At 40.6% G+C, this 16,639-nt stretch overlaps 1 protein-coding gene across 5 annotated transcripts in view; it reads left to right on the top strand.

The window, feature by feature from the left end:
• ARMC2 (armadillo repeat containing 2) overlaps positions 1-14,969 on the top strand; it is a 247,089-nt gene extending 232,120 nt beyond the window's left edge. For all 5 annotated transcript variants that reach the window (XM_061427637.1, XM_061427635.1, XM_061427639.1 and 2 more), the window contains one exon: positions 10,376-14,969. In XM_061427637.1, coding sequence (XP_061283621.1) covers positions 10,376-10,533 — 158 coding nt within the window. In that variant the 3' untranslated portion in view covers positions 10,534-14,969. The remainder of the gene's footprint in view (positions 1-10,375) is intronic.
• The last annotated feature ends 1,670 nt before the right edge of the window (positions 14,970-16,639 follow it).

The following is a 16,639-nucleotide window of genomic DNA, read 5'->3' as shown; positions in this document are numbered from 1 at the left end:
GACTAGAGGCTGTAGTCAGGCAGTTCTGAGTTAAGGTCTCACTTTATCACATGCAAGGTTTTAACTCAGGGCATATTAACCTCTGAATGTATATCTTCTCATGTCTAAGGTGGGGATGATTGACATCCACTTTGCAGAGTTGTTGGGCTTCCCTGGTGGCTCAGACGGTAAAGCATCTGCCTTCAATGTGGGAAACCGGGGTTTGATCCCAGGGTTGGGAAGATCCCCTGGAGAAAGAAACGGCAATCCACTCCAGTATTCTTGCCTGGAAAATCCCATGGATGAAGGAGCCTGGTAGGCTACAGTCCATGTGGTGGCAAAGAGTTGGACACGACTGAGCGACTTCACTTTCACTTGCAGAGTTGTTAGGGTGATAAATGAATAGACTTGCACAAAGAAATTCACATAGAACCTGACACACAGCTAGTTCTCAAAACACGGTTGTGAAAATGCTTGGGAAATTCTATTGTTGTAACAATATGTTATTAAACAGGAACTCCGGACCAGAGCTGTTTGAAAGAAAGCTATACAATAGGTTCTTGTAGGTTATCCATTTTAAATATAGCAGTGTGTACATGACCTTGCCACGGTCCCTAACCGTCCCTTCCCCCGGCAACCAGAAGTTCATTTTCTAAGTCTGTGAGTGTCTTTCTGTTCTATAAGTAAGGTAATGTGTGTCACTTCCTTTTAGATTCCACATATAAGGGATGTCATATTGTATTTCTCCTCTGACTGCACTCAGTATGACACTCGCTAGGTCCGCCCATGTTGCTGCAAATGGCATTCGTTTTAATAGCTGAGTAATATTCCATTGTATATGAAGTACCACATCTTCTTTATCCATTCCTCTGTCGGACATTTAGGTTGCTTCCATGTTTTGGCTATTATAACAAATATTTGGGTTCATGTATCCTTTCAAATCATGTTTTTCTCCAGTTAGATATCTAGGAGTGGGATTGTGGGGTCATATGATAGTTCAGTGTTTAGTTTTTTAAGGAACCTCCATACTGTTCTCCATAGTGGCAGTGCTAATTTACATTCCCACCAACAGTGTAGGAGGGTTCCCTTCTCAAAATGAGCACATTTTTAAATGATTGAGGTTCACATTCTGCTCTGTGGACTTGAAGTTTTCTTGGATTGCTGGGAGCAGAAGTGCGCTCAACTTGCTTTAATTCAGTTCTCAACTGGGGCAGAACATTGGAATCAAAATATATGGAATTAAAAAGAAAAATCAATCAAAAAAACCACACTTGTCCTGGCCCCATCCCTAGGAATTCTGATTCAGGAGCTCTGGGGGAGGCCAATTATCTGCATCATTAAAAAGTTCCACAGGTGAGTTTGCTATTCGGGCAGCACTGAGAACTCCACCCTAGTTAGTGAAGGAGCTGAAGGGAAGGATGCCCTGGAAAGAAGGAAGCTGGGAAACACACGCATTGCGCAGAGCCTGCTGGACCAGCACTCAGGATGTGGAAGGCAGCCCATGAGTAGCAGGCATCATCTACCCGACCCTGCTGAGACCCAGCAGTGCTCTGTCTCCTCTCTTAAGGAAAAAGGCCTTTCTCCCCCTCGTTTGCCTCTAGGCTCCTGCGTGGCCATGGCTCCAGCTGTCTCAAGGCCGCTTCTTGGTGCTGTCGTGAGTGGGCTTCTGTCTCCTCTGCTGTTGGCACGACTTTCTGTCTCCCATTTGGGGAGAAGATGTGACTGGTTCCATGAGTCATCTCCTGGGCTCTAGGCTTTCATGCCTCAGGCAGCAGCTGCCTCCACTGCAGGCTGTCTGTGGCTTCCTTTGGCACCTCAGGCTGGGACAGTCAACCATATATAGCAAACTGGTGGGGCCGTGTGCACCACCTAAGAAGGGATGTGGGCATGGCTGGCTTCACACGCGGGCAGCGCACCTGGCGTGCCCTTGACTATAATGGGCCTGTTCCTGCCTCTTCCCCCCGTCAGCCCTCCCTGGAGCAGGACTAGGCTTCCCCTCATGCTTCCCTAACCTTGCCCCTTTGCTCTGGCCAGGTCTCTTACCTGCCTGGCCCAAGGCTGCCGGTCCTAGCAGGCCCTTCCCATGAGCTTTCCAAGCCCACAGTCACAGGGAAGCTGTACTGCTTACATAGCAATTAATCATGAGCTGTGTAACTTGCTCTGTATTATTGTTTGGTACCTTTTGTTTGCCCACTCCAACGGAGCCACTTTAAGGAAAGGATATTGCCTTGGGCAAAGCAGTTTCTTGATAGATGGTTGTGGATTAACTGACAATGGTGGTATCTTTAATAGTGCTGTATACTTTTAAAAGGACGTTCATTCTATCCTTCTAAGATCCAAGGTCATCAGCTAGGTGACAGTGGAGGTAGGTACGTCTAGGAGGGTTAAGTGACTTGCCTAAGATCATACTGTAGCAAAGCCAGGGCTTTTCATCAGAAAGTAAACATTGAGCCCCTGTATTTTTCTGCTGTTCCATTACATAGTATGCCCTTACCCCACCCCATCCCACCCAACCCTGGAAGGGGATGGAGGCACAGGTAAGAAAAATAAATACAGTCCACCAGGGAGCCAGGTCATCATCAGAGCGTGGCATGCACTTCTCACGTGATCATGAGTGCTGCTTATAAGCCGTGAGGACCGGCTACTTCCTGGCTCTTCTCTCCACAGTGTGGACCTCAGAGCCTTACTTCTGACACGGGCTGTAGTTGTGTCTGGCCAGCTGGGTGGCAGCAATTGAAATGGATATATGAGTGAGAGTATACTTAAATTTCAATTTTTTTAACAGCGATAGGTTAAAAAAACAACAGGCCGTTTTGAAAACAGGATGAGCTGTTATATCACAAAAGTCCCACAATGTAGTGTGAGCACTGTTTTTAGAAATCACCGCAGGGCAATTGATATAGCAATGTAAGTTACCCAACTTTTTCGTGATGGGAAGCTGGAAAAAGAAAGTAATGGGACTCAGTGTGGTTGGGATGTTGACAGTCTTTTAGGAAAGTGGCTTAAAAAGAATGTTGTCTAAAACTTCCTGATGTGCTATAGCCACTTCTCATAAACTCATGAGCAATCTGTTTATCTTGAAGTTCTTATGTGGTGTGCCCTGGCACACTACCATGAGCTTCTCTCAGGGCTGCTGGCAACTGGTGATCACCAGTATACACTGGTGATTAGTGTGTACAGTTTGCTATTGTGAACGTAAATGACTCTGGGTTATTTTATATTCATCTGAGGTATGTGGAGGGCTTCCCCAGATTGCTCAATGGTAAAGAATCTGCCTGCCAATGCTGGAGATACAGGTTCGATCCTTGGGTCAGGAAGTCCCCTGGAGAAGGAAATGGCAACCCACTCCAGTATCCTTGTCTGGAAAATCTCATGGACAGGGGAACCTGGTGGGCTACAGTCCATTGGGTTGCAAAGAGTTAAGCACGAGTTAGCAACTAAATAACAAGATATGTGGAACTTAGAACCTAGGTTATGTGATAAGGGATAGAGGGGGCCCCAGTGTTCAAAGTAGAGGGTCACATCATCATGCTCATGCCAAAGAGTCATCAGGTGCTTCTAGAACATGTGAGAACTGTGCCTTATAAGAGTTACAACAGTAATCAAACCCCTGGTAGCTACCTGGTGCTGAACACTAGGCTAGGAAAGAGTGCAGTGATGCACAGGATCCTTAAACTGTAGTAGAGACCATGTTACAATGGTCACTGACAGAGTTGTTTTGAGTCCTTTTGTTGTTGCTGTTTAGTCACTCAGGTGTGTCCGACTCTTTGTGACTCCATGGACTGCAGCACACCAGGTTCCCTGTCCTTCACTATCTCCTGGAGTTTGCATAAACTCATGTCCATTGAGTCAGTGATGCCATCCAACCATCTCCTCCTCTGTTACCACCTTCTCCTCCTGCCCTCAGTTTTTTCCAGCATCAGGGTCTTGTCCAATGAGTCAGCTATTCACATTAGGTAGCCAGGGTATTGGAGCTTCAGCTTTAGCATCTCTCCTTCCAATGGATATTCAGGGTTGATTTCCTTTAGGATTGATTGGTTTGATCTCCTTGTTGCTGTTGAAGGGACTCTCAAGAGTATTCTCCAACACCACAGTTGAAAAGCATCAATTCTTCGGCACTCAACCTTCTTTATGATCCAACTCTCACACTGTACATCACTACTGGAAAAACCATAGCTTTGACTATACTGACTTTTGATGGCAAAGTGATGTCTCTGCTTTTTAAGATGCTGTCTAGATTTGTCATAGTTTTTCTTTGAAGGAGCAAGCATCTTTTAATTTCATGGCTGCAGTGATTTTGGAGCCCAAGAAAATGAAATCTGTCACTGTTTCCACGTTTTCCCCCATCTATTTGCCATGAAGAGATAGGATCAGCTGCCATGATCTTTGTTTTTTGATGTTGATTTCAAGCCAGCTTTTTCACTCTCCTCTTTCACCTTCACCAAGACGCTCCTTAGGTCTTCTTTGCTTTCTGCCATTAGTGTGCTATCATCTGCATATCTGAAGTTGATGTTTCTCCCGGCAAACTTGATTCCAGCTTGAGCTTCATCCAACCTGGCATTTCACATAATATACTCTGCATATAAGTTAAATAAGCAGGGTGACAATATACAGCCTTGATGTACTCCTTTCCCAATTTTGAACCAGTCCACTGTTCCATATCTGGTTCTAACTGTTGCTTCTTAACATGCATACAGGTTTCTCAGGAGGCAGGTCAGGTGGTCTGGTAGTCCCATCTCTTTCAGAATTCTCCACAGTTTGTTGTGATCCACACAGTCAAAGGCTTTGGCATAGTCAATGAAGCAGTAGTAGACTTTTTTTTTTTTAATTCCCTTGCTTTTTCTATGACCCAGCAGATGTTGGAAATTTGCTCTCTGGTTCCTCTGCTTTTTCTAAATCCAGCTTGTATATCTGGAAGATCTTGGTTCATGTACTGTTGAAGCCTAGCTTGAAGGATTTTGAGTATTACCTTGTTAGCGTGTGAAATGAGTACAACTGTATGATAGTTTGAACATTGTTTGGCATTGCCTTTTTTGGGATTGAAATGAAAACTGACCTTTTCCAGTCCTGTGGCCACTGCTGAGTTTTCGAAATTTGCTGGCATAGAGTGCAGCACTTTCACAGCATCATCTTTTAGGATTAGAAATAGCTCAGCTGGGGTCCTATCACCTCCCTAGTTTTGTCTGATGCTGGGAGGGATTGGGGGCAGGAGGAGAAGGGGACAACAGAGGATGAGATGGCTGAATGGCATCACCGACTCGATGGACATGAGTTTGAGTGAACTCCGGGAGTTGGTGATGGACAGGGAGGCCTGGCGTGCTGCGATTCATGGGGTCGCAAAGAGTTGGACATGACTGAGCGACTGAACTGAACTGAATGCTTCTTAAGGAGAAGGCAGTGGCACCCCAATCCAGTACTCTTGCTTGGAGAATCCCAGGGATGGGGGAGCCTTGTGGGCTGCCATCTATCGGGTCACACAGAGTTGGACACGACTGAAGCGATTTAGCAGTAGCAGCAGCAATGCTTCTTAAGGCCCACTTGACTTCACATTCAGGATGTCTGGCTCTAGGTGAGTGACCACATGATTGTGGTTATCTGGGTCATTAAGACCTTTTTGGTACAGATCATCTGTGTATTCTTGCCACCTCTTCTTAATCTCTTCTACTTCTGTTAGTTCAGTTCAGTCGCTCAGTCATGTCCGACTCTTTGAGACCCCATGAATCGCAGCACGCCAGGCCTCTCTCTCCATCACCAACTCCCAGAGTTTACCTAAACTCATGTCCATCAAGTCGGTGATGCCATCCAGCCATCTCATCCTCTGCCGTCCCCTTCTCCTCATGCCCTCAATCCCTCCCAGCATCAGGGTCTTTTTCAATGAGTCAGTTCCTCGCATGAGGTGGCCAAAGTATTGGAGTTTCAGCCTCAGCGTCAATCCTTTCAATGAACACCCAGGACTCATCTCCTTTAGAATGGACTGGTTGGATCTCCTTGTAGTCCAAGGGACTCTCAAGAGTCTTCTCCAGCACTACAGTTCAAAAGCATCAATTCTTTGGCACTCAGCTTTCTTCACAGTCCAACTCTCACATCCATACATGACCACTGGAAAAAACATTGCCTTGACTAGACGGATCTTTGTTGACAAAATAATGTCTCTGCTTTTCAATATGCTATCTAGGTTGGTCGTAACTTTCCTTCCAAGGAGTAAGCATCTTTTAATTTCATGGCTGCTATCACCATCTGCAGTGATTTTGGAGACCCCCCAAAAAAGTCTGACACTGTTTCCCCATCTATTTCCCATGAAGTGATGGGACTAGAGGCCATGATCTTGAGCTTTAAGCCAACTTTTTCATTCTCCTCTTTCACTTTCATCAAGAGGCTCTTTAGTTCTTCTTCACTTTCTGCCATAAGGGTGGTGTCATCTGCATATCTGAGATTATTGATATTTCTCCCAGCAATCTTGATTCCAGCTTGTGCTTCTTCCAGTCCAGTGTTTCTCATGATGTACTCTGCATATAAGTTAAATAAGCAGGGTGACAATATACAGCCTTGATGTACTCCTTTTCCCATTTGGAACCAGTCTGTTGTTCCATGTCCAGTTCTAACTGTAGCTTCCTGACCTGCATATAGGTTTCTCAAGAGGCAGGTCCGGTGGTCTGGTATTCTCATCTCTTTCAGAATTTTCCACAGTTTATTGTGATCCACACAGTCAAAGGCTTTGGCATAGTCAATAAAGCAGAAATATATGTTTTTCTTGAACACTCTCTGTTAAGTCCTTGCCATTTCTTTCATTTATACTGTCCATCTTTGCATGAAATATTCTCTTGGTGTCTCTAATTTTCTTGAGGAGATCTTTGGTCTTTCCCATTCTATTGTTTTCTTCTATTTCTGTGCATTGTTCACTTAAGAAAGCTTTCTTATCTCCTTGCTATTCTCTGGAACTCTGCATTCAGTTGGGTTTATCTTTCCCTTTGTCCTTTGCTTTTCACTTCTTTTCTCAGCTATTTGTAAGGCTTCCTCAGACAACCACTTTGCCTTCTTGTATTTATTTTTCTTGGGGATGGTTTTAGTCATCACTTCCTGTACAATGATACGAACCTCCACCCATAGTTCTTCAAGCACTCTGTACCAGATTTAGTCCTTTGAACTATTCATCACTTCTATTATGTAATCATAAGGGATTTTATTTAGGTCATACCTGAATGGCTTAGTGGTTTTCCCTACTTTCTTCAATTTAAGTCTGCATTTGGTAATAAGGAGTTCATGATCTGAGCCACAGTTAGCTCCTGATCTTGTTTTTGCTGACTGTATAGAGCTTCTCCATCTTTGGCTGCAAAGAATATAATCAATCTGATTTCAATATTGACTGTCTGGTGATGTCCATGTGTAGAGTCATCTCTTGTGTTGTTGGATGAGGGTGTTTGCTATGACCAGTGTGTTCTGTTGGCAGAACTCTTGTTAACCTTTGCCTTGCTTCATTTTGTACTCCAAGGCCAAACTTGCCTGTTACTCCAGATATCTTTTGACTTCCTACTTTTTGCATTCCAGTTCCCTATGATGAAAAGGACATCTTTTTTTGGTGTTTGTTCTAAGAGGTCTTATAGGTCTTCAAAGAATGGTTCAACTTCAACTTCTTTAGCATTAGTGATTGGGAGATAGACTTGGATTACACTGATGTTGAATGATTTGCCTTGGAAACAAATGGAGATCATTCTGTCTTTTTTGCGATTGCTCCCAAGTACTGCAGTTCAGACTCTTCTGTTGACTATGAGGGCTACTCCTTTGCTTCTAAGGGATTCTTGCCCACAATAGTAGATATATAATGGTCATCTGAATCAAATTCACCCATTCCCATCCATTTTAGTTCACTAATTCCTGAAGTGTCAATATTGACTCTTGCCATCTCCTGCTTGACCATGTCCAATTTACCTTGATTCATGGACCTAACATTTCAGGTTCCTATGCAATATTGTTCTTTACAGCATCAGACTTTACTCTCACCACCAGACACAACCACAGCTGGGCACTGTTTCTGCTTTGGCTCAGCCTCTTCATTTTTTCTGGAGCTATTTCTCTGCCCTTCCCCAGTAGCATATTGGACACCTACTGACCTGCGGGGCTCATCTTTCAGTTTCTGCCTTTTTGCCTTTTAATCCTTTCTAAAACCTTACCTAAAATTCTAGTGTTTGGAAGTGTGCTGTGTACAAAGAAAGTTGAACAATAACTGGTTATCTAAATCAGTACTTTTCACACTGTAACCAGTTTGAAAAATGAAGCAGCAAACAAAGAGAATATCAGAATATATTACATGTAGAAAAGATAAGTATTCTGTCATGAAACATTTGTATTTGTTTATAAATATGTAAATATGTGTATATAGTCATCATGTAATATGGACTTCTCCTAGGTTACAGTAAAAAAAAAAAAAAGTTTGAAAATCATAGATCTAAGGTTTTCTTGGGTTAGCTTCTGCTGTTCATTGCAATACAAGTTCCAAATCTAACACCTAGTGTAATATGACATATTTTATGCATTTGCTGTATTCACTTTGCAACTTGAGACTGCTTTTGTCTTATCTATAGTTATTTGGCCACTTTTGTTATCTTGCCTAACCCAATTTACAATTAATAGGGTACAAGTATAGATTAACTAATTATACGTTGAGCCTCAAGAAAAGTAATATAGTCTCAATGTTAGATTAAGAAACCCCAGACACCAAAACAGTGACTTGGCTAAAATCATCAAACCCAGCCAAAGTCCTGGACAGAGAGAAAGACTGCAGGTTGCCTGGGCAGCCATCAGTCCTAAGCTGCTTTGGGAAAAGAGCATAAAAAAAGAGAATTCATTTTTAACGAAAGTTTAGTACTCAGAACATCTGCAGAAGAGTGAGCAGGAAGTAGATCTAGGAATTGAAGAGCACTCAGAGTCACAAAGACCGCTCTAGTTTGGAAATAGCCCAACAGGAAGGCCTTTCAAGGCATCAGACACCATCTGGATTCTCCTCCTTTCAAGGCCTTGATTATCAAATGGGTGGGGAGAGTCAGGTTTGCTTACAGGGGTCTCCATGGAGAGCTTTGCTGAATTGTTTGTGTCTGCCCAGAACTTATCTCAGAGTTGCATAGCTATCCAATTGGCTGGGGGAGAGGACGGGAAGGTACAAACTGGGATTCCAGACTTATCTTATTCTGGGTGGTGACACCAACACCAGTAGTGCCAAAGCACACACAGTGTACTTTGTGTGTACCGAGAATATTCAGGGTAGGAAACTTGATGTAAGCACCAAGGAAGTGTTTGATGGTAGGATTTAGTGGACCTTATGAAAGAAGTTTGGAAATTATGCAAGCAGCAATATTTGTGGTCACTTTAGGACTTAGTGGTTACCACTTAAGAAGGCTGCCTCAGCCTCAGACCTAAGAAGTGGCAGAGCCAACCTTCTGACTGGCAGGCCAGTGTATTTTCCTGAAGTCCTTCTCATGGGTTCCAGTGTAAACAGAGAGAAATGCAGTGGCAGGTCGGTGCAGAAACCTCAGTAGCCATCTGTCTTCCAACTTGGGTTGGATATACTTTCACGATATTCACAGAATTGAAAGTGCTGTTGGATTAAGAAACAAATCAAGGTTGTAATTTTGCATTTTTTTAACAAGTGCTTTTCTGCATTATACATCGATTCACTTGGGATTCTTATATTCTTTAGGATTCTCAAAGTCTTCCACTTTTCACTTTTATTGTGGAGAGCATAAGGTGGCAGAAGGAGGGGGGTGTTATCTTTTCAAAGAAGTTTGTCCAGCCTGCTCTGAAATGAGCAAAGTTGATTTTCAGTCAGATTCAACTGTGCTACTTTCCCAAAAGATTTCCTAACTTCTTTTATATTTGTCAACCACTAAAGAATTAATAATTAACATTTTTAATGTGAAGATAAGGAAATAATCTATTCATACTTTGTTTATTCTGAGAAATTGTGATCTATCTTTTGGATATAAAGTTAGATGTAACATTAGGGATAAATTGAAGTAAGAACTCAATTCAGTCTAGGGTTTTTTTTTTTTTTTTAAGGAAGATTGCTATCTCTTTTATTATTATTTTTTTTGCCACACCACACACTATGCACAATCTTTGTTCCCTGACCAGGGATCCAACCCCAGGCCCCCTGCAGTGGAGGCATAGAGTCTTAACCACTTGGACTGCTAGGGAAGTCCTCAAGATTATATATTTTTTTAAATTAAGAAACTATCATACACTTACTTAAAATTTTTTCTGTAAAGAACTACTCCTGTAAAAAACCCTTGTTGCAATTAGAGATGACTCAGGATGAGTTTAACTCATGCCATCAAAAATTAAACTTCATTCAGTAGGATTACATTTCTAAATAATTGCTGTAATTTTAATTTTTCTGATGCAGATGAAGAACTAGCATTGAATGGGAGTTTTGACCAAGACCTAAAAAACTATCACAAACTCCACTGGGAAACAGAATTCAGACCGGTGGCACAGCAGCTTCTAAACCGAATTAAGAATCATCACACCTTCCTGGAACCTCTGCCTATTCCTTCTTTCTAACATGATGCAGATTAACAACAGCAACAGGAAGTCAGGTCTCCATCATTCTTAAGAAGTGGTAACAAGCATGAACTTTTTCTTCAATATTAACAAATATTCAAAGTTTTTCAGGTACTTATTTTAGTGAGTAGTCTTAGTGTATTAAAATAAATAAGCATTTCTTCTTGTCAGGTATTGTGGAAAAATGAATATACATGTGGTGCTTCCTGCTATGAGAAATTTAAGATGAAAATATATTCATGATATTTCTAAGTAAATCACTTTTTATTCTGTTCTCTATTGAATAATTTAGTTCTAGTCTTAAAATCCTGATGTCACAATTCTAGAATTTAATTGCTTGTCAGTTCAGTCAATGAACTGTGTAATGAAGAGAGATTTTATGTACAGAAAGAATAGTGGTCAACACTATTAGGAATACATTACGACATAAGCATCTGCACTAATTTTTACAGCTTTTAATAATAGTCTTCTGGTTAGGTACCACTATTTTTCTGGTTGTCACATTGAGAGGAGGGGGAAGCAGAAAAATTTAGAGAAGACTGCTTTGGGCCATCTATTCTTTATTAAATAAGTAAAATAGATGAAAAAGAGAGAATTTTCCCTTTTTATTTTTATTTGAAATAAACAGTAGACCAGACAATTCTACTTATAACTCTCTGTGATTATAGAGGTGACCTAATATACTAGAAGTATATGGCAGATCTCAGTTTGAATCCTAGTTCTCCCCTGCCTAGGTTTTGGGCAACTAACTTAATATTTTTAGCTTAAGTGTACAATGTAATCATGTAGTTTAGGAACAAACAAACAAAAATGGGCAAATTGTCCAGTATGCTGACTGATGTGTAATAGGTACTCAATAAATTATGGTTTTCCACCCTTTGTAGGATAAGATTGGTCTTTGAATAAATGACCAACACCAAAGAAATTGAGATAACCACTGATATCCTAAATTAGCCAAAGAAAGATTCAGAATAAAAGTAGATTTGATACTCTGCTCTGTAGGGTTAGAGATGAACCATTAATAACATAAAAACTCATCTCTTACCCTAACAAGATACCAAGACTAATGAGATAAAGGCAGGCTTTTTAGAGACTAGATAGACTCTTATAAGTCTATTAGAAAAACCCTAAATTTCCAGAAGCAAATAGACTTTCCAAGGGCTCCTCTAGTTTGGGGCTCATCCCAGGTTGGGGCTCAGCAAAATCATCTAGAGACACTCACTGTAGTCTGTCATCCATGAGTATATGCTACGAGATTCACTCCAACAGTTGAAATCTTTTTTTTTTTTTTTAATATTTATTTGGCTGCACTGGGTCTTAGTTGTGGCATGTGGGATCCAGCTCCCCTATCAGGGATCAAACAAACCCGTGTCCCCTGCATTGGGAGTGTGGAGTCCTAACCACTGGACCACCTGGGAAGTCCCTGGAAACATTTTTTAAAAGTTTGATAGGCTAATCTCTCAAAAACATTTGAAGATCTAAGTATTTTTACCCATGAAGTGAAGTCGCTCAGTCGTGTCTGACTCTTTGTGACCCCGTGGACTGTGTAGGCCACCAGGCTCCTCCATCCATGGGATTTCCTAGGCAAGAATATTGGAGTGGGTTGCCATTTCCTTCTCCAGGGGATCTTCCTGACCCAGGGATCGAACCCAGGTCTTCCGCATTGCAGGCAGACGCTTTAACCTCTGAGCTACCAGGGAAGCCCATTTTTACCCATGGCAGGCTATATATACTACTTTCAGTGAAAAAGATAAAACTCTCTTCCCCCTAAAAGAGCCCCCTCGGTATTTATAATTAATATAATAACTCATAGTAGAATACCATTATATTTGTTCTCCGTATTAAACTCCTCTCCCTCAGATTCATCTGCAAGCTGGACCATGTGGAACTATCTCAGTTCATTTCAGTTGCTCAGTTGTGTCTGACTCTTTGCAAACCCATGGACTGTAGCACGCCAGACTTCCCTGTCCATCAGTTCCCAGAGCTTGCTCAAACTCATGTCCGTCGAGTCAGTGACACCATCCAACCATCTCATCCTCTGTCGTCCCCTTCTCCTCCTGCCTTCAGTCTTTCCCAACATCAGGATCTTTTCCAATGAATCAGTTCTTTGCATCAGGTGGCCAAAGTATTGGAGTTTCAGTTCCAGCATCAGTCCTTCCAATGAATATTCAGGACTGATTTCCTAAGGATTGACTGGTTTGACCTCCTTGCTGTCCAAGGGACTCTCAGGAGTCTTCTCTAACACCAAAAACCATAGCTTTGACTAGACAGACCTTTGTTGGCAGAGTAATGTCTCTGCTTTTTAATATGCTGTCTAGCTTGGTCATAACTTTTCTTCCAAGGAGCAAGCGTCTTTTAATTTCATGGCTGCAATCACCATCTGCAGTGATTTTGGAGCCCAAGAAAATAAAGTCTCTCACTGTTTCCACTGTTTCCCCATCTATTTGCCATGAAGTAATGGGACCAGATACCATGATCTTAGTTTTTTGAATGTTGAGTTTTAAGCCTACCTTTTCACTCTCCTTTTTAGTTCTTCTTTGCTTTCTGCCATAAAGGTGGTGTCATTTGCGTATCTGAGGCTATTGATATTTCTCAGTATCTTGATTGAGATCTTGATTCAATCTTGATTCCAGCTTGTGCTTCATCCAGCTCGGCATCTCACATGAAGTTAGATAAGCAGGATGACAACATACAGCCTTGACGTACTCCTTTCCTGATTTGGAACCAGTCTGTTGTTCCATATCCAGTTCTAACTGTTGCTTCTTGACCTGCCTACAGATTTCTCAGGAGGCAGGTCAGGTGGTTTGGTATTCCCATCTCTCAAAGAATTTTTAAAGTTTGTTATGATCCACACAGTCAAAGGCTTTGGTGTAGTCAAAAAAGTAGAAGTAGGTGTTTTCCTGGAACTCTCTTGCTTTTTTGATGATCCAGCGGATTTTGGCAATTTGATCTCTGGTTCCTCTGCCTATTTGCTTACCTTATTATTGGAACTATCAGATCAGATCAGTCGCTCAGTCGTGTCCAACTCTTTGCGACCCCATGAATCGCAGCACGCCAGGCCTCCCTGTCCATCACCAACTCCCGGAGTTCACTGAGACTCACGTGAACTCTGCCTACCTTGGAATTATCTGTCTACCTTAAAAATTACAGTGAAAAAATTTGCCATCTTAACCATTTTTAAATGTTTCAGTGGTGTTAAGCTTACTCATGTTTGTCTGCAAGGTTCTTCCTTTGCAGAACTTTTTCTGCAGAACTTTTTCATCTTGCAAAACTGAAACTCTGTACCCATTAAACAACTCCTCCTTTCCTCCTCTTTCCAGCCCCTAGCAACCACCATCCTACGTTGTTTCCATGAATTTGATTTGATTAGGTCCCTCATACAGCATTTGTCGCTTTGTGACTTTTATTTTTCTTAGCATAATGTCTTCAAAGTTCATCCATGTTGTGGTGTGTGATGGGATTTGCTTCCTTTTAAGGCTCAATAATATTTTCTTGTATGTTTATATCATATTTTTTCATCCGTTAACTCATCAGGACATTTGGGTTACTTCTGTCTCATGGCTATTGTGAATAATGCGACTATGAACAGGGGTGTATAAATACCTCTTCAAGATCCTGCTTTCGGTTCCTTGTGATGTATACCCAGAAATGGAATGACTGGATGATATAGTAGTTCTACTGTTAATTTTTTGAGGAATGTCTGTATTCATTTCTGCAGAGGCTATATCATTTCACGTCACCAACAGTGCACAAGGGTTCCCATTCTTTACATCTTCTCCAGCACCTGTTTTCTGTTGTTGTTTTGGTAGTAGCCATTCTAATGGTTGTGAAATGGTGTCTCACGGTGGTTTTGATTTGCATTTCTCTAATAAGTAATGATATTGAGTATCTTCACATTTTTATTGGCCATCTATATATCATCTTTGGAGAAATGCCCGTTGAAGTCATTTGCCACTTCAAATTTTTATATTTTTATTATATTTTTATTTATTTTTAAAAATTTATTAAAATTTTTTTAATGTAGTTGGTTTTATAATGTGTTTCAGGTGTGTAGCAAAGTGATTCAGATACACACACATACATTTTTTAGATGCATTTCTGTTATAGGTTTTATAAGATATTGAATATAGTTCCCTATGCTATATAGTAGGTCTTTGTTGATTATCTACTGGGGTGACCAAAAGGTTCATTTGCATTTTTCCATAAGATGCTATGGAAAAATCTGAATGTACCTTTTGGCCAACCCAATATTTTATATATAGTAGTGTGTATATGTTAATCCCAAACTCCTAACTTATCCCTCTTCCACCCCATTTTCCCCTTTGGCAACCATAAGTTTGCTTTCCGTATCTGTGACTCTGTTTGTAAATAATTTCATTTGTATGCTTTTATTTTAGATTCTTTCCACATATAATAAATGATAATCTCTAGATCCATCCATGTTGCTGCAAATGGCATTATTTCATTTTTTTATGACTTGGTAATATCCCTTGTGTATATATTACCGCATCTTTTTTATCCATTCATCTGTCAGTGAACACTTAGGTTGATTCCATGTCTTTGCTATTTTAAGTAGTGCTGCTATAAACATTGGGATGCGTGTATCTTTTCAAATTATAGTTTTCTCTGAACATGCGACCAGGAGTGGGATTGCTGGATCATATGATAATTCTTTTTGTTTTTTAAGGAACATTCATATTGTTCTCCATAGTGGCTGCACCAATTAACTTTCCCACCAACAGTGTGGGAGGGCTCTCTTTTCTCCACACAGTCTCCATTTACCGTTTGATCACTTTTTGATGATGGCCTTTCTGAATGGAGTGAGGTGATGCCTCCCTTTAGTTTTGATTTCAACTGCTCTAATAATTAGTGATGTTGAGCATCTTTTCATATGCCTGTTGGCCATCTGTATGTCTTCTTTGGAGAAGTGTCCATTTAAGGCTTCTAAATAGATTGAGCTGTTTATTTTATTTTTATTTTTATTGCAGGATAATTGCTTTACAGAATTTTGCTGTCTTCTGTCAAACCTCAACATGAATCAGCCATAGGTTTACATATATCCCCTCCCTTTTGAAACTCCCTCCCATTTCCCTCCCCATCCCCGCCCCCTAGGTTGATACAGAGCACTGTTTGAGTTTCCTGAGTCATTAAGCTGTATGAGTTGTTTGTATATTTTGGAAATTAATCTCTTGTTGTCACATCATTTGCAAATATTTTTTCCCATTCCATAGGTTAACTTTTTGTTTTGTTTATAATTTCCTTTGCTCTGCAAAAGTTTTTAAATTTAACTGTTTCCCATTTATTTATTTCCATTACTGTAGGAGAGGGATTAAAAAATATTGCTGCAATTTTCCTCTAGGAGTTTTATAGTATCCAGTCTTACATTTAGGTCTGACATTATGTCTTTAATCCATTTTGAGTTTATTTTTGTCTATAGTGTTAAAAAATGTTTTAAATTCTTTTTTTTTTTTTTACATGTAGCTGTCCAGTTTTCACAGCACCACTTGTTGAAGAGACTGTCTCTTCTCTATTGTATATTCTTGCCTCCTTTGTTGTATGTTAATTGACTATAGATGTTAGCATTTATTTCTGGGCTTTCTATTCCGTTCCATTGATCTATGTGTCTGTTTTTGTGCCAGTACCATAGTGCTTTGATTAATGTAGCTTTGTAATATAGTTTAAAGTCAGAGAGTGTGATTTCTCCAGCTCCATTTTTCTTTCTCAGGATTGCTTTGGTTATTGCAGTCTTTTGTGTTTCCACAGAAATTAAAAAATTTTTGTTCTAGTTCTATGAAAAATGCTGTTGGTAATTTGAAATGGATTGCATTGAATCTATAGATTGTCTTGGTTAGTATGGTCATTCTATAATATTTATTCTTCCAACCCAAGAATATGGTATATCTTTCTATCTGTGTCATCTTCAACTTCTTTCATTAGCATCTTACTGTTTATGGAGTACAGGTCTTGTATTGGGTTGGCCAAAAAGCTCATTTGGGTTTTTCCATAAGAGGTTACAGAGAAATCAAAAGCTTTACAGACAAGCAAAAGCTTAAAGAATTCAGCATGACCAAACCAGCTTTATGACAAATTCTAAAGGAACTTCTTT

Source organism: Bos javanicus, chromosome 9 (assembly GCF_032452875.1).
Source record: "Bos javanicus breed banteng chromosome 9, ARS-OSU_banteng_1.0, whole genome shotgun sequence".
Taxonomy (NCBI): domain Eukaryota; kingdom Metazoa; phylum Chordata; class Mammalia; order Artiodactyla; family Bovidae; genus Bos; species Bos javanicus.
This window is presented reverse-complemented; position numbering and strand designations above follow the sequence as displayed.